Consider the following 24,346-nt stretch of genomic DNA (forward strand, 5'->3'; position numbering starts at 1 on the left):
GTACGTATTAATTGTTTCATAATGACTAAGAGCCGGGAGATAATGCGAGTTGCAATAAAAATAAACTTTCAAGTTCATTTGCATAGGATATAAAAAGTTATTATTATTGCCGTCTTCTCGTTGAAATATATAATTATGGGCAGTGCCAGTCCCCACGGCAGCAGATCCCCCACGGGCTAACCTTCGATGCCTTTTCCACAAAAAGTATGCAAAGTAGCCCCTCCTCAGGTGGATATGTTTGTTCTGGCCACTTTGTTTCCTACTACTAGGCACTTCTTACTAAGCTGGGGTATCACTATTGGGTGGGGTATCGCCAGCCCCACAACCAGCCCCAAGCAAAGGTCAATGCAAACTAGTCTCCGACGATTGATTCATTCGGGCATTCGTCAGTCTCGAAAGTTTCCTGATCTTATATAGACACTTGCAGTCTTTAATTATTTTCTATGCTCTATTGATGTCTAATTAGTCGCAATTAAGGGGTTATATACAGTTGTACCGCGCAAAAATATGGATTTTTATGGATTTTTTTTTTGACACCGTAGAAAATATTTATGAAAAATGTTTTACCGACATTGTTTAGTACATATTTCTGGGTACTTAATTAAATTTTTTCATAAAAAAATATTACATAACAAAAATATTATAGCCGAATTCCCGAATCGTCTTTTTTCGATGGTGTCTTGCGGTGGACATGATTTCTCGAAAACAGTTCATCCGAAATCCAAAATTCAAAAAAGTTTAGTTAGTATATTGTATTGTCTAGTCCGTGAACGAGGGATTTTTAAAAATTTTGATTTAAAAAAAAATGGCGACGTTTTTAACAAAAAATGTACTTTTTCAAGGTATAAGATTTTCGTTTTTTGTGCTTTAAAAAAGGAGTTTTCAAAAAAATTGAAAATCCCTCGTTCACGGACTAGCTAATATCATAATAAATAAGTGGTCAAAATTTGGTGTTGATCGGATTAGTAGTTTTTTAGTAATCGTGTCCACCGCAAAGGTAATTTCCCAAAAAAAAGATTCTGAGATAATCGCGTTTAAAGTTTCAAGTTTGTTCAAGATTTATATGCAGATAGTGCGCTATAAATAGCTACAGCTTCGGTTCTTATGCTCCGATCGTTATGAATTTTTGTGAGAGTATTCCCAATTAAATATACTTAAAGAATATGCAATAAAAAAAAAATCGATTTTTTCATATATCACAACTGTATATAACCCCTTAACACAACATTTCAATTGCCTCCAAAATGGTGCATCGGAAAGCGAAATCAGCGAAAAGCGAGTGACTTACGATCCCTGGGCGCAACGATGACAGATGATGAGTTGATGCTGATGTTTATCGGGGAATCTGCATCCATCTAATTAACGAGTGCGAATCAATCATCATTCCACTCCGGGACAAAGATTTCGTCGCGGGAACTCAATCACACCGAGATGCAAATCAAGATGAAACGATTATGAAATCATGTCAATTATTCGCATATTAATTCCTTCTTGTCGTGGACTTCCTGCCCACCAGTTGGTCTGGACTCTAGGCTCCCATATCTCAGGGTATCAGTTCAAGGGGCTATTGAACTGTCGTGTGTTTGCGGTAGACACGTCGCTGCTTTTGTTTTAAACGAAAAAGACATTATGTAGGTAAGGTATACGACCCACCGACCCCCCGACCGGCCGACCGTTGAGAGGACAAAAGTTTATGGAAATTATTCGTGAAGCCGGGCGAGCGAGAGGCATAAACCCGAAATTCTATGTCAATTAACGGTCTTTTGTTTACAGAACCAACGTGCCAACAGGGCCGAGAGACGGGGGACTAAAGTCAACTGGTGGCGTTGGGCAATTCTACAAAGTCCCCACCACCAGGTTCTAAAGAGAGTCTCGGCCTAACCATGGGCGCTGTCTGGTCCGGTTATATCGCCGATACACTGCGTCTTAATTATCCCCTTCCGATAGCTTCAATTATTAAATATTTTATTGTTCTTCTGGCTGGGTTTCGTGATAAACCCCAGCTCTCCAATCGCAGTCTTCATTATCACTCTCCCCCAGGTTTCGCGATTGCTTATTGTTGCTTCGGTTACTGCTGTTACTGCTCTGTCTGCCGAGTGCTAAGGTCAGTTAGTGGTTGCCCACACACACACACACACACACTCACCGAGTATCTGTGTGCGTTTCTTGCAATTTGTTTACATATGCGAAGACTTGAGAGATTACTTTGTGTGGCTGGCTGAACTTGTTGCTTTTACGCTTTCTGTTGTTGCTGCGGCTTTAATGGCAGTAATGGTTGGTTTATGTGCCGGTCTCCGGTCCCCGGTCTTCAGTTTTCAGTCTTCAGTCTTCAGTCAGTATGCCATGGCAAAAGATAACGGAGAGGGAGTGAGGAGTTGGGCTGGTCGGAGGCAAAACCAGGTCATCCTCACACAATGGGAGATACCGAGAAACCGACAGATATGCCAGAGTTGCCCTTGCGCACAAATACGGCATGGCTTTGGAAACAATTCAAATTGGTATCCTATTTTTGAAACTATTGATGTTTGGGTTTGGGGGCACATACCTGCCCCCCAAAAGTTCATTGCCACGAGTCTGCGTAGACGGCCCAGGGGCAGTGGCAGTGGCAGGAAAACCTTCACTTGGGCTCGCATATCAGGGAGGGTCTTGGGTTTCCTCTCCACACTGGCAAGCGGAACTTTCCAACATAGTTCCACTTACTTGCCACAATTTGACAATATGTGGCGACATACTCCGAGGCACTCGTGTCTGTGTGTGTGCTTATAATTCAGTTTCCAAATCATAATCGTATTCGCATTCATAATCACGACGATAATGACTACTTCTAATGCCGCTCGAGAGCAGGCGCGTTTTGCCAGCGTTTTTTGCCACTGGCTTGTCGCCGGCATCAGGTGAAAGTTAAAAGAAAAGCAACAGCACCAGCGATAGCGACAGCGACAGCGACAGAAAGAAAGAAAAAAAAAAGAAATAAAGTTTCTTCGGTTTTCGCCTGCACTTTTCCAAGAGGCGATTACTCCAGCCCGACGACTCTCCAACCTCAGACTCAGCCGCAGCGCTTCTCACCGATCATGCACCACCTCATCACAGTTAATGTGACAGTTTTGGATGAGTGCGGCACGGCGATAATGGTCGCGGCCATTATGACGATAGGATCGCGATCATGAGGTGGTTCAGCCGGATGCAAAGCGGCCAGTTGGCTGCCGCACTCAGGGCGGGTTCCCTCAACAAAGAATCTTCGGTGTGGCCTATTACGCACCAGCTTCACTGCATTAATCCATCTTCTAGCTGGAGTGTTCAGTCTCCCCCCCGTCCCCTCGACCGACCCGATTCAATTAAAATCAATTCGATCTGGTTTTGCTCAAATCAGTTGAGTTTGGTGGCTGTTTCGCACCAAATTTTGGCTAGGCAGCCAGACACCAGCCAACCCAAACAAGTTTAACAAAAACGCCTGCAAAGGTCGTTCCAAGCCGCACACACAACAAGAACATGTAGCTCTCTGTAGCTACATTTTTCCGAAGACAACAAAGTAAACCTGAAACTTGCTCGAAACTAAAATACTTGTTAGAGTATTTGCCGAGTTGGCATTTGTGTGCAGCCGTTCGCAGATGTATATTTATCTGTATCTGCATCGGTGCACGAGTATCTCTATCTGTCTATCCGTATCGCTGCCAATGTTTTCCAAGAACTTTTTCTGTTTCAAGTTGAAATATTTGTCCGCCGAGCGGTGAGCTTTTATTTAGATTCTGGCGCGACTCGGTTCGTGGAGATTGCTTCCACCTTGGACGAACTTCAGATAACATGCAGACATCAGAATGTCCTTCAGAGGGCTCCAACTGTTGGAATTCGTATCCGCATACATAGTTCAATTATTTAAATGTGTTGGAGTGTATCTATGTCTTGTATCTGCATCTGAGTCTGCAGCTGTGTAATCGCCTTGCGAAGGAAAAATAACTCGTTCATAGTTCTCTTTAATTGGGTTCCCAAAAATGTGATCATCATTTTATCTCGAGACCTTGAAAAACGAAGATATAGACTTTCCTAGGGCTCATATGGGTCCTCCCATGGGGTCTTCTCATTTTCATAGGGGGACCCCAAGAAAAATTTACAAAAAATGGGTCCAAAAATTTGTAGCCAGGCTTTGATGCAGAATGGTGGAGAATCGAAGTACAAATCGATTAAGGTACTCCGCTTAGGAATCGGATGGATATTGGCGAAGATGTAGACTTTCCTAGGACCCATATGGGTCCTCCATGGGGTCTTCACATTTTCATAGGGGGACCCCTAGAAAAATTTACAAAAAATGGGTCCAAAAATTTGTAGCCAGGGTTTGATGCAGATTTATGGAGAATCAAAGTACAAATCGATTAAGGTACTCCGCTTAGGAATCGGATGGATATTGGCCAAGATATAGACTTTCCTAGGGCTGATATGGGTCCTCCCATGGGGTCTTCACATTTTCATAGGGGGACCCCTAGAAAAATTTACAAAAAATGGGTCCAAAAATTTGTAGCCAGGGTTTGATGCAGATTGATGGAGATTCGAAGTACAAATCGATTAAGGTACTCCGCTTGAGAATCGGATACGTATTGGCAAAGATATAGACTTTCCTAGGACCCATATGGGTCCTCCATGGGGTCTTCACATTTTCATAGGGGGACCCCTAGAAAAATTTACAAAAAATGGGTCCAAAAATTTGTAGCCAGGCTTTGATGCAGAATGGTGGAGAATCGAAGTACAAATCGATTAAGGTACTCCGCTTAGGAATCGGATGGATATTGGCGAAGATGTAGACTTTCCTAGGACCCATATGGGTCCTCCATGGGGTCTTCACATTTTCATAGGGGGACCCCTAGAAAAATTTACAAAAAATGGGTCCAAAAATTTGTAGCCAGGGTTTGATGCAGATTGATGGAGATTCGAAGTACAAATCGATTAAGGTACTCCGCTTGAGAATCGGATACGTATTGGCAAAGATATAGACTTTCCTAGGACCCATATGGGTCCTCCATGGGGTCTTCACATTTTCATAGGGGGACCCCTAGAAAAATTTACAAAAAATGGGTCCAAAAATTTGTAGCCAGGTTTTGATGCAGATTGATGGAGAATCGAAGTACAAATCGATTAAGGTACTCCGCTTAGGAATCGGATGGATATTGGCGAAGATGTAGACTTTCCTAGGACCCATATGGGTCCTCCATGGGGTCTTCACATTTTCATAGGGGAACCCCTAGAAAAATTGACAAAAAATGGGTCCAAAAATTTATAGCCAGGTTTTGATGCAGATTGATGGAGAATCGAAGTACAAATCGATTAAGGTACTCCGCTTAGGAATCGGATGGATATTGGCCAAGATATAGACTTTCCTAGGGCTCATATGGGTCCTCCCATGGGGTCTTCTCATTTTCATAGGGGAACCCCTAGAAAAATTGACAAAAAATGGATCCAAAAATTTATAGCCAGGTTTTGATGCAAATTTATGGAGAATCAAAGTACAAATCGATTAAGGTACTCCGCTTAGGAATCGGATGGATATTGGCCAAGATATAGACTTTCCTAGGACCCATCTGGGACCTCCCATGGGGTCTTCACATTTTCATAGGGGGACCGACCCCTAGAAAAATTGACAAAAAATGGGTCCAAAAATTTGTAGCCAGGTTTTGATGCAGATTTATGGAGAATCGAAGTACAAATCGATTAAGGTACTCCGCTTAGGAATCGGATGGATATTGGCCAAGATATAGACTTTCCTAGGGCTCATATGGGTCCTCCCATGGGGTCTTCTCATTTTCATAGGGGGACCCCTAGAAAAATTGACAAAAAATGGGTCCAAAAATTTGTAGCCAGGTGTTGATGCAGAATGGTGGAGAATCGAAGTACAAATCGATTGAGGTACTCCGCTTAGGAATCAGATGGATATTGGCGAAGATATAGCCTTCGGGAGGACCTGTAGTGGTTTTCCCCTGGGCGTGACTTTTATCCTACAGGGGCTCCCACTGAAAATCTGTTATCTCTCGGAAATAAAAGGAAGTGGGGGCCAAGTAAAACCCAAACAAGATTATCAGGGTACACATTAAAAACCGATCAAAGTTGGGAGCTTTCCTTTGTCAGTATTTATGGGGCTGTAAGTGCCCTCGAAGCGGAAAAGGTTCGATGAACTGCTTGAAAAGTGAACGAAAATCTTGACATTGAACTTTGGCAAGTAATTACAGCCATTGCCCGCCCTCTGGTGGCCCTGCCCGCGGCTCAGGCCCTAGCCACGCACATCTCTTGACAAATGTCTCACGCGCTTTACTAATAAACTTTACTTCCAAAAACGCGAGACAAAAAAGCGAGAAAGGAAACCGTTTTGTTTTCGTAGTTTGCTTTTTGCAATTAGAGAGGTGTTCAGCGATTGGGGGTCCAAAGACGGCTCGGCTCTGTTTTATTTATTTTGTCGAATATTTTTATTGGAGCGGTTCCGTTCTGCATGACTAGACAACAAGTCGTTGTACTGGCGGACAGGCGGACGGGCGGACTGAGAATCAATCAACGCTGGGCTGGGAAACGCCGACAGATCGCCGACTTGACAATGGTAGGGTTAAAGAAATTACATTCGCTATTCGGTATTGGGTATTCGCTTCCCTAACGAATTGATCGATTCCGAGTTTGAACAAGCGACCATCATCATCATTGTCGTAGTCATCATCATCATCATCATCATCAAACACCATCCGATTCTTTCTCTTCAATCAATTACCGTTGAGTTTCTATTCAATATCGAAAAATCGAATCAAGATTCGGGCAAAAGAGAAAGAACGACTTCAGTGGCCGGAGAAATTAGTATGAAAAAGACCATTTCTACCTTTTCTACCTTTTAAATAAATAATAAATAAAATAAAGAAGTCCAAGATGGTTGGCTTGATGATCTCCCTTGGGGCCTCGCTCTTGACTTGCTGGCTAAATACTTTTCTGATTGTGCAATAAGTTTAAATAGAAAATAATTTACCGTTTGCTTTCTACAGCACTTATTTATTTGTAGAATTCTTTCCTATTCATTAACTAACTGGGGCTCCGACCGACCAACCGCCCGACTGTCTGTGCTCCGTGGCCGACAATTTGTTTTACAAACAGACACACCGACACACCGACACTCCACGCTCCCTGGTCGTGTACTGAAGAGTTCAAAGTGCTCTAAAGTGCTTTGACTTCCCACTGACTCCCTGACTCTGGCTCTGACGCTGGCTCTGACTTAAGACTTTTCTTTGCCAGTCTTTCCAATGACTTTCCCCCCTTTCCCCGTCCATGCAGTACAGAACTTGTACATCATCGTTTCATGCTTTGCCGATCCGGCTCCCTCCTCATAGCTTCTCATACTTCTGTGTCTTCTGGGCCAGCAGCTGCTCTGCAGGTTCTGCGATCGGCGAGGCACCAAACGAGGCTCAAATTATGCAAGGCCCTTCGTTTGAGGCCCATAACCTGGCCAAGAGAGTCCGATATTCTTCGATCTCCATTGCTGTCCCCAGATTCGATTAATTAGGCACATCTCCTTGGATGGATATGAGCCATTCCTGAGCAGCTGAAGTGCGCAGATTCCCCCTCACAGATGGATGTCTTGTTTCGACGCTCCATAAACAATGGATTACAATTTGTTTTGCCCCTCGAACTTACTCGAGCATCTGCCCCTGCCTTCCGTAATTACCATAACAATGGAGACTATCGTGGCATCTTACCTGCAAATAGACAAAGAAAATAGGTACATTATTTGGGATTCTAGGCAAAGAACGCAAGACCGAGACCGAGAGGCGATAAAAAATAATATTTGTTAATTCATACATATTTGGGGGACGTGACTATACAAATTTTAATTTATTCAACAAAAACATTCAACATTCAAGAACAATAAAGCAAATAGGAGAGACGACAGCACTGCCCAGAAATTCCACTAAAAATTCACTAAAAAGGAGAGGCCACGCCCTCCAAAGCTGGAAGTTTCTGGGAGCCAAGTGTCTAAAAATACGAATACGATTCTCTCCATGTGGTTACTGTGTTATTATTATGATTTTTATTTTCGATTCTGGCTATTTTTAAGCCCCCAACTCGGGCGAAATAAAAACAATAGCACATCCACAGCCACAGCCACATCCACATCCAAGCGGTGGCCGGCGAAGTTCGAGTTCGAGAGGTATTTATATTTATATCACTGGCTACATAGACACCACATACTCGTAGTATGGAAATATGTCCATGTGTCTATGCTCTTCAGAGTCTTCAGAGACCAAGTCCCCCAAAAAACGTGCGATTCGAGTCAGAGTCATGCTCCAAAAAAGAGTGCACTAGAGTTCAGCAGTTCAAGGCTCGCCACAGATGTGAGAAAAATCAATAAATCTCAATAATTAAAAACAAATTACCGCCGCCGATTGTTAATTACCTTTTAAGGCGGAAAAGACGAGGCTCGAAAAAAAGAGCGAGGAAAAAACCAAACTCCGACAATGAGGAGACAATGCAGAAGATGTGAGCGCGAATAAACGCTCGTTCGAATAAGCGTTACCTTCAAGCTTGTTAACTAAGGATAATAAATGTCATTTAATTACTCAAAGCAAACAGGTAGAACCGGGAAGGGGCGTGGGGAGTGGAGTCAAGGAAGGTTAAGTGAGACGTTAATAACTTTACTTTCGGGCTGGCTTTGACGGACTAAGCGTCTCGATCTCGAGTCTCGAATTCGAATTGTCAAAAGCGATCTCGAGTCACTCGTATGAGTAATAAGCTCAGATTCAGGCAGATTCGGCGATAGGACCACAGGGATTTGGCTGCTTCTGGCCTTGTCCTCTTCACGCTGGCAGGTCCAATGAACTGCCGATAATGGATCAGAGCTAACCCCTCCAGCGAAGGGGTCTGCGAAGCGTGCAAGTTATGTAAAGTGCGGGAGACCGGAATCTCTCAAGAGGAAGCCCAGGCCCAGGCCCAGGCCCAGGCAGGTCGTTTGTCAGATTTTGGGGCCTGACTTGAGCAGACTCTCCGGGGATCCATCATCAAGATCTGCTAATTAGCCAATGCCGAATACTTCTTGGCCCTCGCAGAACAATGACTTGCCCAAAAGGGAGGGTACACACTTTTTGCTTGGTTTCCAGTTCGGGGTTTTGGCCGATTCTTCTTCTTCTGCAGACTGGCCAGTTACCAGTTACCAGTTTTCTTGGCAGTTCCACTTGATGCATCAGTTTTGTTGCCAGCTTTGGTGTTGTTGTTCTCAAGGCAAGCACCAACGACCTTGACGGCATCTCCTCTCCATCTGCCTCCCCTCCCCACCCATCTGGCCCCACGTTCTGGCGATCGTTAAGCCGCATTCCTTCGGTCTGTCCATTTGATTTGATTTGCCTTTTCCTGCATTCCTTCGTTCTTTACGCTCGTTTTTGCATTCTGCCTGGTTTTTTATTTTTTTTTTATGAGTAATTTTTGCATTGTACTAGCGGGTGCGGTTGGGCTGATCTCCTCCGCGATCTGTTCTTGACTTGGTTCTGCCCGCTCTGTTCTCCTTCTTCTCTGCCATGGCTCTGGCATTTGTGTGGCCGGCGTGCCAGGGCGTTTATAGTGCGGAACGCGAACGCACTACCAGAATGTGTGTGCACATTTGGCCAAAAGTCTCCTCAGAACGAGCAGCTCATCCCAAGGCCTCTCGTACTCTCTCAGTCGAGTTGGAAAATTCGGCAACGAATACTGCTCCCCGGAGCTGGTAACTGGCAAGGCCGCCCTCACCCACCCTGCACCCACCGTCCTGCAATTGCATATTGCACTCGTACTCACTCAATTATAACAAATTGCGAAATAAGCCATTAATTGTCGTTGTTGGTGGGCACATTTCATCGAGAGTCAAGAGCCTAGAACCCAGCACATATAGTAGAACCTAGAATCTAGAGACGCAATCGGTGATCGGTGATCGGCCGTCGGCGCGTTTCTTGAATAACAATTAAAGCAATTACAACAATTACAACAATGCGGAGCGGAGAAAAGTCGGCTAGAAAATTATTCACGATTCGTTTTATGCAACTTTTGTCGCAGAAACGAACTAATTAAGAGAGAAAAATAAAACTTACACACAAGCGCCATATTTTCCCTTTTCTTCCACCCCCCCTCCCTCCCTCCCTCCCCGACGTTGTGCAATTATCAATGGATGCAGCGTCTATTTCAGGGGAAGCTAATAAATACATTGCCAGGGCACTCGATTCCCCAGAATGGCAGATTGTGGCAGTAAATCGGCGCATCTAAATGCAATCTTTAGAATACAATGTGTTATGGGGGCGACTCGGAGGTTGGGGGCACTCCACCCCTCCAATGGGAGCTATTTCCTCAATCCTGGGACAGCAGTGCCCGCTCCCGAGCCACATGTGAGGCAATTGCAGCCACAATTTGCCATGAAAAACCCCAAAACCCGAAAAAGCAGACCCGACCGTTAAAAATTAAAATTTCAAATTTGTCAAGCCCCCGAAGCGGCAAAAGCCAAAAGCCCCAAGAGCGAGCTGGCCAAAGTCGGAGGTCTTGATACTCTTGCCAGCCGATGTATGCGAGGGTCTCTTCCACTGAAGCCAACCTCCATCCATGGCCGTACTCCCCGTCTAGAGGGTATTATGGCCCAAAACGAAGCCCAAATTTTGCCATTTTGGCAGCCGAGTGTGGAAAGACACGGGCGCAGGAGAGACCACGAAAGAAAGGGAGCCACAATGAGCGAGCCGGGTCAACATGGGTTAAAGCCTTCAACGAGACAACGACAACAAAGCAACACAACACCAATTTTGAAGTCCCAAAACGATGTCACGTTTTTTTTTGCCAACTGCCTAGTTTACAATGTCTTGTTGTTGGCCAAAAAAAAAAAAAACGACCGGGAAAGCCAGCTCGGGAGCATCCGAACCTGAGATACCCTAACCCAACGAGGGGGTGGCCAGAAGGGAAGGAAACAAAGGCATGAGGGTGATAATTACCCTCTTAGACCCAAGATTTGTTAATTGATAGCTGATTCAAATACTCTTCCAACTCGCACTGGACTGGACCCCATTTTCTCGCAGTGCACCGCCTCTGTTGGCCAAAACGAACCGAGCACCGATTCACGTTACGCGTTACGAATTTCAAACCTTTTTTCTTTTGGTTTTTTCGGCTTTTTTGGCTTCTTTTTGTAATTTTTCATGCAAATCACGTAAAATGTTTTCGTTGTTGGCCAAAATAGTACGCATACGTTGTCTTGGCCTGTTGCTTCGGCAATTAGACAATTTCATTGGAGGGACGGACCCACAGCTACTGGCTACTGGGCACTGGCTACCGACCACTAGCTGCTGCTGGTAAGCCGGGCCAAGGGCGCAGCTGCACCGTTAGCCGGAAGGTGGCCACCGGAGGAGGCTTAGAAGCCTGCCCACCTCCCTGAGTCATCGGTAGTCGGCTCGGAATTAATCTGGGGAGGTACTTGCGCAAGATCTAGCTAGTTCATTGACTGGTCAGATGATGCAAGTGCTGCGCGTTCTGTTACCCAATCGGCGGGCTGTTTCGGTTGAGAAAACAAATTTGTATGTGCCCCGCGAGCCGAGGGACTCTGCCCCTGTTTTCTTCGCTCCAAGGGCTCTAGTCAGTATCTGTGTGTGTTTTGCAAACAATAATGTAATAGCCCACACGAGCTATGGCTGGTGGGGGGAGCTGGAGCTGAAGCGGGAACGGGAGCTGCCTTTATCAGCGAGCGCTTTCTGGGTGATAATGAAATTTCCAATTTGACATTGGCTCGGCTCGCAATTCGAAATTCGAAATACGAAATACGAATCGAGGAAAACGGTTCGAAACTAATCAAGCGATTAATCGATCAATCAACTGACACTGAAATTAATGAGCCGCACACACGAACACACGGATACGGATACTCGGATAGCCGGGAAAAGAGATCGCCGGCGATAGCAGCCACAGCCAGCGACCAGCGAGGGAGGGGGAGGCCTATGTAGGAATTCGCTTCCAAAATTGGCCAGGCTGGCTGGCGGCACAAAGGTGTCGATGAGGCGGGCTTTAATTAAAGCAAACAAAGTGCAACGATGACGCATTTACGGCACTTGCAGCTCGCAGTTCAGAGCTTGGAGCTTGGAGAGCAAGCATTTCCGCTGAATTAATTATATATTGTGGGGATTGAATGGGGTTCGGATGGACGTTGGGGGAAGTGGGAGAGTCTGGCTGACAAGAGCACCCGGCACAAGTGCAATGCCAGCCAGGCAATGGGCACTGCGGCATTGAACCGGGCCGAGTCAAGAAGCCAAAAGAATAAAAGCAAGTTCAGAACACAAGTTCAGAACCCAAACCCCAGAACCCAGACCCTGAGAAGCCAGCAAACGCAAAGCATTTATGGCCAAGCTGAACCTTTGCGGTTTTGGCATTCGTTAGAGTTTTCCAATTTTCCGCCTTGATTCATTTCGCACCAAGGGGCCAAGGGGAACTGTACTCTGCCGAGCTCTGCCGATATCGGTATCTAATCGATGACCAGGCCACTTGGGCCCGGGCGCTTATCGCGGCCCAAGCGATAAAAACCTCAGTGTCATAAAAAATGAATATCAGAAGGAAAGCTTTATTCGGTGATAGCCTAGGCTTTTGGTTCTGCAAGCTATACTACAATTTATGGAATGAAACCATTATTCCAGAGGTTGATGAGGTGCAGCGCAGGAGAAGCGAGGAGGAGGATCCACACTTTCCACTAATGTCTTTAAGGTATTTTTTAGCGTTAAGGTTGTATCTTTTATTTGTAGCTTGAACTTGATCAATATTCCTCAGAATATAATAATATATATATATTCTTTCGTGGCTTCAAGCCAGAATGGCCCGCCCAATTCTCTGTCCTTCAGCCTGACATCTGGCACAGAAAATGGAAAATGATTTCCTTTGTTCCTCAGGGCCATGTCAGAGCCAACAGGCCAGGGTTTCTGTATTTTTGACTAGGCTGCTTTAGGAGACAAGAACCCAATGGTTTTCCCCCAATGCGTCACTGGGTTCAGCGCGGAATTAGGCACTGTCTGGCCCGGAGGTGGAAATGTGAGCAGGGAGAGTTGGGAGGCATGAGCTCTGCACGTGAAGACTGAAAATTGTACTCGCCTTTGCCATTACTCAGCACCAGCAAGCGGGCAACGAAATACATTCAACACCAACATGAATAGGTGGACGAAATAGAAGGTTTTTGCAGGGCCCTCCGCCAGTCTCCACAGAACAGTGATACGAATGCCCCAGTCGCCGAGTCGCTTTCGCTATCTTATCTCGTGAAGAAGAGCCAGAAAGCTGCAGAGGGGCGATAACGCGGGGGAGGCACCACCCAACAGAGGCATGTTTGCATGGTCAAGATAAAATTCCAGAGATTCTGATAAAAATTACAAAAAAGTGCTGCAATCAGAAGAGCAACGACGACGCACAAAGGCCCACTATCTATTAGGGTTAAACCGAAAAATGGAGCCAGCTCCGCAAAGTTTTCAGGATTCATCACCGACTGCCCCCCTTTTTAAAGCCAATCGCAGCTCGCTCTTCGGCCACGGCCTTGGCTGCGGCCACCCATCGACAGAAACGGGCCATAAAAAAATTTAAAAACAGCCATAACCAAAGGTCTGAGGTCATTCGAGCTGCGTGCTAGGCGGAAATGGAAATCGGAACCGAAGCATAAGCCAAAAAGAGTTTCCCAAAACTGCTTAAAAACAAAGCCACTAGTTGGCCAACAACGCTGGCTGGCCGAAAGCCCAAAGCAAAAGCTATAGGCATTCTGAATAAATAATTCGAACCCCTCATGTCCTTGGCATTTGCTGAAACTGTCAAGAGTCAAGGGCAGTTCTTGTGAGGGAGTCGCAATTAAATCCTGGTGAGCTGCAGTTGAAAGGAAGAGTTGCCCCGACAGCTGCCTCTATTGGTCCTCTGGAATACTAATACTGTCGGGATCTCGTTTTCCACCCCTGATCCACATCCTCGTCTGCCCCGGCCAACTATCTGAATTGTCGCGTGACTTAGTCACCCTGCCAATGACCCCTCTGGCCCTCCTGCCCTGCCGCCCACCCCTCCCACAAGGCGACGGCCAAAAACCTCATTAAATGCAGCTGCAGCTTTGTCAACACGAGGGACGAACAAGGCCGTTGGGTGGGCGGGGTGGTGTGGTGTGGTGTGGTGTGGCATTTTATGGGGCAATTAAGGTTCAATGCAGTGAGAAGCCCGAATCAGCTCTGAGACAAAACACAAGTCCCTAGTTGTGTTCCGGGGGAGTACTTCATCGGGGTGGCCCTCCATCCATCTATCTATCCACCAAATGTCAATGCCCAGGGTGTCCGACCTCTCTATTTGCGTAGCGGAGAAGGGGGAGTAGGGGGCGGGGTGTGCTAATGTTTGGCTGTTCTATTTGCCTTGTTGCAAAGTCGGAGTGGCCTGATTTTGTAGCGACTTGCAGCTTCTTCCACTGCGGCTGCCACACGGAAGTGTGAGGGAAAATGTGTACGGTTCTCTCTTCAGACCCTGCTGTGCTGCTGATATGTCCCTCCCCCCTGGCTCCCTTCCGAAACCCCCTCGTACATTGTTGATTACACTTTCTTCAAGCTTTGCTGTCCGTGCCTCTGATTCCGGCTCTTTCTTCCAGTCTTCAGTCTTCAGTCTGATGTCTTCCGCCTCTGTTTTTGTTTTTTCAGGCTCATCCTTCACTCTGATGTCCGGAGGCAAGGTGTCACCCGAGGAGAGCGTCCAACGGGTCCTTGGAGAGCTAGATTATCAGAAAGGGGATATACCATCACCCCTAAATATAGACCCGCCGCAGAACCCCACCCACCATCGGACAGGCACTCCCAGCACGAGCCGCTCAGGGCGGCCCATCGAGAAACTCAATTAAAATGAACTCATCATCGACATCATCATCACCATCACCAGCACCAGCACGGTTCGGGGCGCTTCTTCGCTTCCATTCCAAAGCAGCGATAATCAAAACTGTATCAATAGAAGGCAATGAGTTATTGGCGGCGTGGGCGGCGCGACTGGCTCTCGGTTAATTAGCCAAAATGCCAGTTTGAGGCATTCATTTGCAAATAAACAAACAAACCAGCCACGAAGAGGAGCAACGCCCCAAGGGGGGCACTAAATGCTACATTTTAATTTTATTTGCGAAAACAAACAAACGCAGAAGCCCCAAACCGCCATAAACAAAATGGAATGGACTCCGCCGAAGTGCTATATGCGAGTCACCTTAAAGATGCACCTTCAAGCTGAGGCCCAAAATCAATAGCTATCTCCACTAGAGGACCAAAATCAATAGCTATCTCCAGTTGAGGCCCAAAATCAATAGCTATCTTCAATCAAGAAAAGACGCCCAGGACTTGGCCCGACAAGATGCGCGATACGCACACGTCCTTTGCAACAAAAAGTCATTTGAACTCGATAGGATTACCCCCCGCATCCCTCCCCTGACTCGGGCTGAACCTCGCCCACGGACAAACTCGTTTGAGGCAGCCCAGGCACATGGCCCAGGTCCAGGCCCGGGCTCAGGCTCAGGCCCAAGACGAAAACGAGAAACAACCCCCAACAGCACCCTCACGAAGGATACCGAACTGGGTCTGGGTCTGGGCAGGATCCAAAGTCATTTATCAGCTGTTTGCGAGGGCGGGAGTCCCTTTCCCAGGGCATTTTGGCAGCTGGGGATTCTGGCCAAGTTTTGGGGATGGTCTTGTGACGTCAGTCGACTGGGGCCGCAGTACATTCCGTCTTGTGCGTGGGCCGGTGCTTGGCATTTGGTAAGGTCTAGAGGAAGCAGCTTGGGGAGGAGAGCTTGCTTGGAATTTTCCTTCCAGGCTTATTCAAATAGGCAGACAAACAAATAAATTACCACCTCAACTGCGATGTGACAATGCCGAAAAATGTGTGTACCTCTGCGAATCCCCAAAAGGTGTTACTTTCCTCTTGTGCGAGCTCGCATTGAATTGCAATTATTTTTCCACTAATGACTCTCGCATTCGAACGACTCATGCCACATACACGGCCACAGAGCTCCATTATGCAAGCTGCTATTTCTGCTGCCCACCAAACGCGTCCTAATTTCCGATTGAAAGGCCGCCTCCGAAGCTGGACAATGTGCCGGAGCTGAAGGCAAGTGGGCTTTGTGGCAGCTACCCAGTGTGTGAGCTCGAGTCGAGTCCCCCGAGCGGTCCTCTCACAAGCTCCCTCCCTGCACCCCGTATTTTTTTTGGGGCCACAAATTGGGCCACAACCCAACCACAGCTACAACCGCGGCCGAAACGGCAAGGCACACATTTTTTCCTCGACATATCATCCAATCCATCCAAGTCCAATTATGCACAGCTCGAATGGAATAAAAGCGTGTCTCTGTGGGCACCTACTTGTTGTATTTGTTGTGCGTCGTCGCCCAATTGGCCAACATTTCGGCATTCCGGCCAGCGCGACTTCCCCCGGCCCGCCCTCCGCGTTTTGATTGATTGACGGCTTGCAATTGTCAAACATATTCGTTTTTTGCGAATTTTTATCCGCTGGGCTCTGGTCGTTAGGGTTACTACACTGGGGCCGAATCTATTGAGACACGCGGGGGGGTCATTCGAGTGCGTTTGACCCTCTACTGGTAAGGAGGTGGTTAGGCTAGGCCCTCCTTGGGGCCTTTTGGGCAGAGTTTGCTTCATAATCCCCGCTGCAGAGGGTTTAGCGAGTATCTCTCACCTGCTTGTGGGCCATACCTTATCGCCCGAGCTGATAAAAGCCAATTGAGTTCGTGTCAACACACAAAGCCCCAGCCAGCCAGCCAGAGCTGAAATTGCGTCGATAGCACCACTACCGACTACCGACCACCGACGACCCAAAAAGGGAAAAGCAAAAGAACCAACGCGACTGAAACAGAGGCGGGACAGACCGAGGGGCGGGAGCGAGCGCAGCAACAAGTTGCTCGCCCCAGAGAGCTCGGAACCAGATATTGGTGAGAAAGCCATAGCGCCGAGCGAGCAACCGAAGAAAGGTGACCCGGGTTTAGCCAGAGCCTTTTTGCCGAGCCAGGCAACTTCCCCGACCAGGAGCTCTGCAGGGTCTCAGCCCAGAGGGCACCTGCATTATGCAACAATATCGGAGGGCCCCTCCGATAAGAATACGAAACTCGCGGGGCTCCCCACCTCACCCGCCAGGCAATGGGGATTTGGGTTCAATTTTGAATTCTTCGCTTGGCGCTGATAAGCCTGTTTGTTGGCGAAAATAATCTTATCGAAGGAATGGGCGAAGAAAGATGGCCCACAAAGCGTACCAGTAAATAACCGGGGAGTCCTAACCAAAAAATGCAACTCCGGCTGGGGATGAGGGTGCCCGAGAGACCAGAAGATCACAGAACCAGAGCTAGTAGGGAGTGACACTCTTCGGCAACCGGTAACAGCTGCTCGAGGGGAGGAAGAAGAAGACGGTGGGGTCCAGAGTCCAGAGTACTGCGATCTTTGTAGAGGAAGAAGGTGAGAGCCGCCCCTGGAAACCCTTCCTGCTTGGGGTACTCTGTTCTACATATGGCTGCTGGAAGACTGGCTGGAGGAGGCCCTGGCTCTTGAGTTCCCACTGTGCCGTTATCTACACAAGACTCTCATTCCGCCCGTCTGGCGTCTCCCTTTTGCCCACCACCATGTGTAGCATGCCTGTGTCTTTCTGAAGTAGAAGCTCTCTCGCACACACACAGCACACACAAGCTCGCACACACACGGCCAGCAAGCCAGCCAGCAAGCCAGCCAGCCACAAGAAATAAGAAAAGAAAAAAATTAAAACGAGTTTTGAGACGCAGAAGTTTTTCAGAAAATAAAGCTGACTCCGACTCTGACTTTCTTCAACATTTTTAGCTTTGTTTCGGTTTTCGGTTTACGGGTTTCGCTTTTTTTGGCAGCTGCTCTGCTGCTCAAGAAACTTGTTTTCATATTGCCAAAAATGAAGACTGGCGAAGAGCAAATAAAAGCATTCAATTTAAACAGCAGCCGCCCGGAGCAGTCAGCACTGGAGCTGGAGCAAAAGAACCAAGCGGGCCAAGTCCAAGATCTTACCCTAAAGATGACAAATTTCGGGCAACTCACCTGGCAAATGGTGTCTGTTCGACCTCGTATATTTCGTTGATGTCGTGCGAGACGAGTAGTCCCTTGAGGCGATCGTCGTCTATATCCAGTAGTCCGTCGCCAATCGGGAAGATTCCCTTTTCGGTGAACATGGTGTGTGTGGTGTGGTGTGGTGTGGTATGACGCGGAGTGTGTGTGGAGATGGGATGTGCGTGAGTTTGGGAAGATCTCGGTCCCCTCTTGAATTTTGTTTCGCGTTTTTCTTCTATTTGTTATCCAACTTGTATCTCTCGCTTTACTTTGTTTGGGGAAATTCGTAACTGCTAGGTCGTAACTGCACAAGAACAAAAAGAATCTTGAGATTAAAAGGTAAACACACGCGACATTTTTGCGGAAAACGGAGCGCGCGCTCTCTCTCTCTCTCTCTCTCTCTGGCTCCTTCTTTTGGTCGCGAGGAATTCCAGTGCGAGAAAAGAAAAACTATGCAACTGCAACACGCATACACACACAAAAACCAACAGTGGCGGCCAAAATGTTAGGTTTAGACTGGCAGAAAACAGAGTTTCGGCCACAACTCTCTTGTGGAATGCGTATTATCTTTTCGGTGGCAAACTCCAACAAACCACTGCACTTGGCCGATTTTCAATTAATACGCGCCACCACTATCTTGACAGCCACTGTGTGTACAGCAGCCGAAAAAAACCAACAAAAAAAAAAAAAGAGTTCCCGCGACTTCAGAATGTGTGTATGTATGTATGTGTGGGATGGGACGCCGTTGTTGTTTTTGCTGCTTCTGGTACTTCTTGTGTTTCCAGTACCGTTCTGCGGGCAACGGCCAGGAATAAAGCACTAATAGCACAGGACAAACTCCGCTTTGTTTGTTTGCCTGCCCCCAAATACGAATGCAGCAAAGGTTAATGTCTAAAAGTTTGTGGTACGCACGGCACAAGAACAGCAGCAGCCACAACAACAAAAAAACAACCAAGCACAGCAGCAACAGTAAACTCGCTGGCGGTGGTGGTTCAATTCGCGTTGGTTTGGGGTTTTCGTTGGTATCTGTGAGTTATTTCGCGCGCGGTTGTGGTAGTGGCAGTTTTTTTTACTGGTAGGTTGGTAGGTAGTCCGAGGTACAAAAGACTCGCAGCGCGCACGAACAGTTCGTTGGCGGTCAAAAAATACTTCGTCGGCAGCAGCGCGACACACGTCCTACCGCTTCAAAATCTAAAATATCAGTGTGACCATCTGTCGATTTCGATTCCACTCAAAATATATCGGCCTGAAAATACCAAAATACTGAATTCAATACTGAATTTCATTTCCGATATTTTAAAATTGGGATAATATCGGAAAGTTGATATAAACATTGGAAAATATTGATCTTTCTTATACCAAATTTACATTCAAGTTGTGACATTAATTTTGTCAAATTATCGAAAATAAGTTTAGTATTTTACAATATTTTGGCCCAGTCTGGCACCACCTTCAACGCTCTGTAAAGTGTATGTTAATGTTAACGCTCTGTAAAGTGTCTGTTAATTCCGTACTGTAGGGCGCAGTATTCGGTATTTTAGTATTCCGGATTTTTTTGTGGATTTTCGGTATTGGCTAAAGTCAAATTCCGCCATCTGGCAACACTGAGGTGAAGTGAGAAGAAAAAAACGAAGAGTTCTAGCATTTAGCATTTTCGAGAAAATATTCTGCAAGAGTTACAACGCAAAATGGCAGCGCCGATGCAACATGAAGATCTGCTTAAGCTGAAGAGCTTTATTGAGTTTGTGGACGCAAATCCCACGGTCTTGAACATGCCGCAGTTGCAATTTGTGAAGGATTTCATCGAAAAGTTCGGCGGAAAGGTTCCGGCCGGCGATTTCAAGATGCCCGACGCCGCCGCAGGCGGGTAAGTGTTTATACCTAGTTAAAGTGTTATACCTCAAGTGCCTGCCCCCTTACACGCATTCTTTGCCGTTTTTGGTCACCACTAGAAAGTGCCCCTTCGGCGGCGATGCTGGTGGACAAGACAAGAAGCCGGCCGATACCTCCGAGAGTGTCTCCGATGACAGCCAGGATGAGGAGTCCCTGTCGGAGCCCGAGTCTGAGGTGGAGCTGGACCTGGAGGGTAAGTGCTGCGCATAGGGAAACCAAAAAGAGAGAAACCTGCAGGCAGGGTGGCCTTGCAATTTTTGCCAAGTCACGTGGTCAAGTTGCAAGGGTCACACCTAGAATACGAAAAAAAATCAACTTCTTATTTGTTGCCGTATTGCTTATGGAAAGCTCTAGAAGCATGCATGAAGGATCTTGTCGTGGCCGCCTTTGGTTAGGGCGTGCAATCAGGAACTTTACTTGCCCATAAATTGTGGACTTTATACATATATTATTTTACAAATTAATTTCCGAACGTAAACAAGCACTTTTGGGAATGTCCTAGCATTTACGCATACAAATAAAAGATACATACTATTATTATAGGAGTCATCGAGGCCGACAATGAGCCTGCTCAGCCCATGGGCGACTCCGCCAAGGAGCCCACCGAGGAAGAGGCCGATCAAGCCGGTGACTTGCGTGGCCAGGCTGCGGCCGCCTACGGAGAGCAAAAGTTCGAGGAGGCCATCTCCCTTTATACCAAGGCCATCGAGCTTAACCCGGGCAACGCCCTCTTCCATGCCAAGCGCGGCCAAGCCTTCCTCAAGTTGAAGAAGCCGAACGCCTGCATTCGGGACTGTGACAAGGCCCTGGAGCTGAACTGCGACTCTGCGGCGGCCTACAAGTTTCGTGGCCGCGCCCACCGCCTGCTGGGCGACTTTGCTGAGGCGGCCAAGGATCTGCGCCAGGCCTGCAAGCTGGACTTTGACGAGGAAGCCGACGAGTGGCTGCGTGAAGTGACTCCCAATGCCAAGAAGATCGAGCAGCACCGTGTCAAGCAGGAGCGCCGTCAGGCTGAGCGCAAGCTGAAGGAGCGCCAGCGGGCCCAACGGCGAGCGCGCAAGGAACAGGCCAAGCAGAGCGCCAACTCGACTGGATCGGGTGCTGGTGCTGCTGGTGGCGCTGGAGGTTTCCCTGGCGGATTCCCAGGTGGTTTCCCAGGCGGTTTTCCTGGAGCTGGATTTGGGGGTGGCGGTATGCCCGGCGGCGTGGACATGGCTGACTTGATGGAGCTCATCAAGGATCCCGAGGTGGCCCCCGCCATGAAGGTAGGTGTTTGTTAGCTTGTTAATTGAAAGAGAGACGCATTATATTTATATTTAGAGATCCATATCTGTATCACATTACTGATCCATGTAAAATCTCTTGCAGGACATCCTCGCCAACCCGGCCAACATCTCGAAGTACGTGTCTAATCCGAAAATCTTCAATCTGATCAAGAAGTTCGTGCCCGGCGGAGACATAGGTGCTGCTTTCGGCCAGGCGGAACCGCCAAAGGCTGGGACAGATTCCGGACCGGAGCCGAAGGCCACTAAGGAGTCTGCCGACTTCGTGGACGACGGCTTGGACTAAAGTTGTAAGAAATTCGAAAAAACGCAAAAAAACATGCCAGACCCTTCACACCACACAGAGCAGGACAACAGGTCTTCAGAGTAGAGAGATAGAGACGGAGACAGACTGAGAAAACGAATAAGAAAGAGAAGGAAGACAAGGAGAAGTAGAGAAGGAGACAGCTGCTGCCTTAGCGATTTCTTAAAAAACGGAAAATGAAAAAACAAGAAGAATTGAAATTCGAATAACTTTCAATTCTTTTGGGCCAGTTTTGAAATTAAAACATAAATAATAATACAGATTAAGCGATATTTTTCACAAGAACTCCAAACACTTGGAACAAGAGCAAATAGAAGCACTGGCGAAAAATATAAAACCGAAACGAATGGAACACAATTCCGGGCGAACAGACCTATTGTCCACTTGCAGTCACCACCACCTAATACATGGCCAGTTTCATTGCCAACTTCATGCCGCCTTAGGCCATTCCCAGCTTATTTAAGACAATTAAAATGCACCGAAAATGTTACTCACATTTAAAAGTGAAGTCAAGGCATGTCTGTCGATCTAGTTTAACTAAAAGCTCGATAAGAAACCAAAAAAGCAAGAATTATATGTATATTAAACAATTAGCCCTAATGAACGATACTCGGTGCCAGCAGCATATATTAAGCCGCAAAACAAAAGGAAATTCATCTAAAGACAAGTGCGGAACTTGTTTTTTTTTTCCAAAAAAAATTGTACTGATAAAAATTTTAAAAATGTACTAAGCAAATGCATTTAGCCGCCCATACCCACACGAAGCACTCAAACTCACCCACTGGCCCATTCACTCACATATTCAAAATATTCATGGCCTGAGTTCCAAGCATGTCAAACATTTAAGCAACCAGTGATCGAAATAAATAAACGAGAATCCGAAGTGCTAACATCTAGCTGTTTTTACTATCCCGAATTAGGTTCTATGATTGCGTCTCATCCAGCAATAATTTTCGGGTGACAATTCTTTCAGAATATAAAGCCTCCGCTTGGGGAAAAGTTTTCAAACTACAAATTCAAACTAGGCGCTGTGTTCTAGTGTTGTAAACACCAGTAGATAGGTATTGCAAAAAAACGATGACATCTATCGATGTTTAGCATCGATACTTATGTGTTGCAAAACAACAAAACACCAGTGTTGTAAAGCCAACGATGACTGGAAAGTTGGCGTCTGTTGGAAAGGCCAAAAAAAACGGTTGAAATATGGCCCGATCTGGCAACGCCGCGAGGCTTCTATCACGATTTTCGCGGACAAATTTTTAGTCCGATTTCGACAGTCTTTGGGACGCTGATTCCGAAAATGCCAAGCGTTGCCAGATCGGACCACAAATGGCCGAGATATGAGCTCTAGAATCTCTATTTCTGACCCGATCTGGCAACGCCGTACATTTTCGGAATCAGCGTAGAAATGTCCACCGAACTGCATACCACGATTTTCGATATTGAACAACTCATTTTCGACCGATTTTTCGCAAAAATGGAAAGGCTATACATCACGATTTTTTCCAATTTTCGCGGAAAAATTTTTTGTCTGATTTTGACAAAATTGGTATGCAATTCGACAGTCTTTGGGACGCTGATTCCGAAAATGCCAAGCGTTGCCAGATCGGACCACAAATGGCCGAGATATGAGCTCTAGAATCTCTATTTCTGACCCGATCTGGCAACGCCGTACATTTTTGGAATCAGCGCTCGAATGTCCACCGAACTGCATACCACGATTTTCGATATCGAACAACTCATTTTCGACCGATTTTTCGCAAAAATGGAAAGGCTATACATCACGATTTTTTCCAATTTTCGCGGAAAATTTTTTTGTCAGATTTTGACAAAATTGGTATGCAATTCGATAGATTTCGGGACGCTGATTCTGAAAATGCCAAGCGTTCCCAGATCGTACCACAAATGGCCGAGATATGGCCTCAAGAAAGCGCAATTGTAACCCGATCTGGTAACGCCGAACTTTTTTGCATTGATCGCGTTCTTAGATCCCTACGAGTGTTTTAAGACATCATTCGTCCAAATCGGACAGTAAATGGCTGAGATACTAATATTTTTCAAAAAGGATTTCGGCCCAGCAACTTTCTATTTATACTTATCCGACGCTTGAACCGGTTGCGAATTATAATACAGCGGGTGCGTCTCGTTTTTTGTGATTTTGCCCTTGTGAATGTATTCTCAGATTTCGACAAAATTGGTATGCAGTTCGACTAATATCGAGGCGCTGATTCCGAAAATGCCAAGTGTTGCCAGATCGGACTACAAATGGCTGAGATATGAGCTCTAGAATCTCAATTTCTGGTCCGATCTTGCAGCGCCGCACATTTTTGGAATCTGCGCTCGAATGTCAACCGAACTGCATACCAAATTTTTTGATATCAAACAACTTATTTTTGACCGATTTTTCCAAAGCGCCCCAAAGTCCATCGAACTGCATACTTATCTTGTCAAAATAATTGGTAACTAAAAATGTAAAATTTAATACCACCTTTTTCGTATCAGAATAGTCAATTCGAGTACGATTTGGTTCCAGCTATTCAACGTTTTAAACCTAAAAAGATTAGAGTCCCCTTTGCCACTAAAAACTTCCTTCTTTTAAATCATTTTAGTATTTTTTATTTTCAATGTTTCTTTTGTTTTTGTCTTGTTTTTTCGTCTTGCTTTACCTTTTGTTTTTCTTTACTTTTGTTTTTGTTCTGGAATTAATTTATTAATTAATCTTTATGTTTACTCATTAATTTAGTTCCGCTTGCTCAGCCACGTTCAATCCTCACAGTTTCCGCCCCGTTCTTTTCCTTTGTTTTTTTATTCTTCTTTCC

At 46.3% G+C, this 24,346-nt stretch overlaps 2 protein-coding genes across 3 annotated transcripts in view; one reads left to right on the plus strand and one right to left on the minus strand.

Moving 5' to 3' along the window:
• The window catches only part of Drak (Death-associated protein kinase related), a 44,695-nt gene extending 25,457 nt beyond the window's left edge, over window positions 1-19,238 (minus strand). Inside the window, exons 1-2 of one of the 2 annotated variants that reach the window (XM_017237488.3) lie at window positions 19,121-19,238; window positions 18,039-18,351 (exon numbers count right to left, since the gene is read on the minus strand). In XM_017237488.3, coding sequence (XP_017092977.2) covers window positions 18,039-18,169 — 131 coding nt within the window. In that variant the 5' untranslated portion in view covers window positions 18,170-18,351; window positions 19,121-19,238. Of the gene's footprint in view, window positions 1-18,038; window positions 18,352-18,959 lie in introns of both variants that reach the window. The other variant, XM_017237489.3, reaches the window with a different exon arrangement.
• A 394-nt stretch (window positions 19,239-19,632) lies between these two features.
• On the plus strand, window positions 19,633-22,417 carry LOC108122863 (hsc70-interacting protein 1-like). Its single transcript, XM_017237691.3, has 4 exons — window positions 19,633-19,914; window positions 20,000-20,133; window positions 20,484-21,205; window positions 21,309-22,417. Exons 1-4 carry the CDS (start codon window positions 19,736-19,738, stop codon window positions 21,507-21,509), a joined length of 1,236 nt encoding a protein of 411 aa, XP_017093180.1. The 5' UTR covers window positions 19,633-19,735; the 3' UTR covers window positions 21,510-22,417.
• Window positions 22,418-24,346: the final 1,929 nt, after the last annotated feature.

Source organism: Drosophila bipectinata, chromosome XR, assembly GCF_030179905.1.
Source record: "Drosophila bipectinata strain 14024-0381.07 chromosome XR, DbipHiC1v2, whole genome shotgun sequence".
NCBI classification, from domain to species: domain Eukaryota; kingdom Metazoa; phylum Arthropoda; class Insecta; order Diptera; family Drosophilidae; genus Drosophila; species Drosophila bipectinata.

What these genes read in the sequence shown, in the direction of transcription:
- LOC108122863 (XM_017237691.3), top strand. Translation starts at nt 19,736, where the DNA reads ATGGCAGCGCCGATGCAACATGAAGATCTGCTTAAGCTGAAGAGCTTT. An exon ending in CCCGACGCCGCCGCAGGCGG is followed by an intron (nt 19,915 to 19,999) that starts GTAAGTGTTTAT and finishes GGTCACCACTAG; the next exon opens with AAAGTGCCCCTTCGGCGGCG. An exon ending in AGGTGGCCCCCGCCATGAAG is followed by an intron (nt 21,206 to 21,308) that starts GTAGGTGTTTGT and finishes AATCTCTTGCAG; the next exon opens with GACATCCTCGCCAACCCGGC.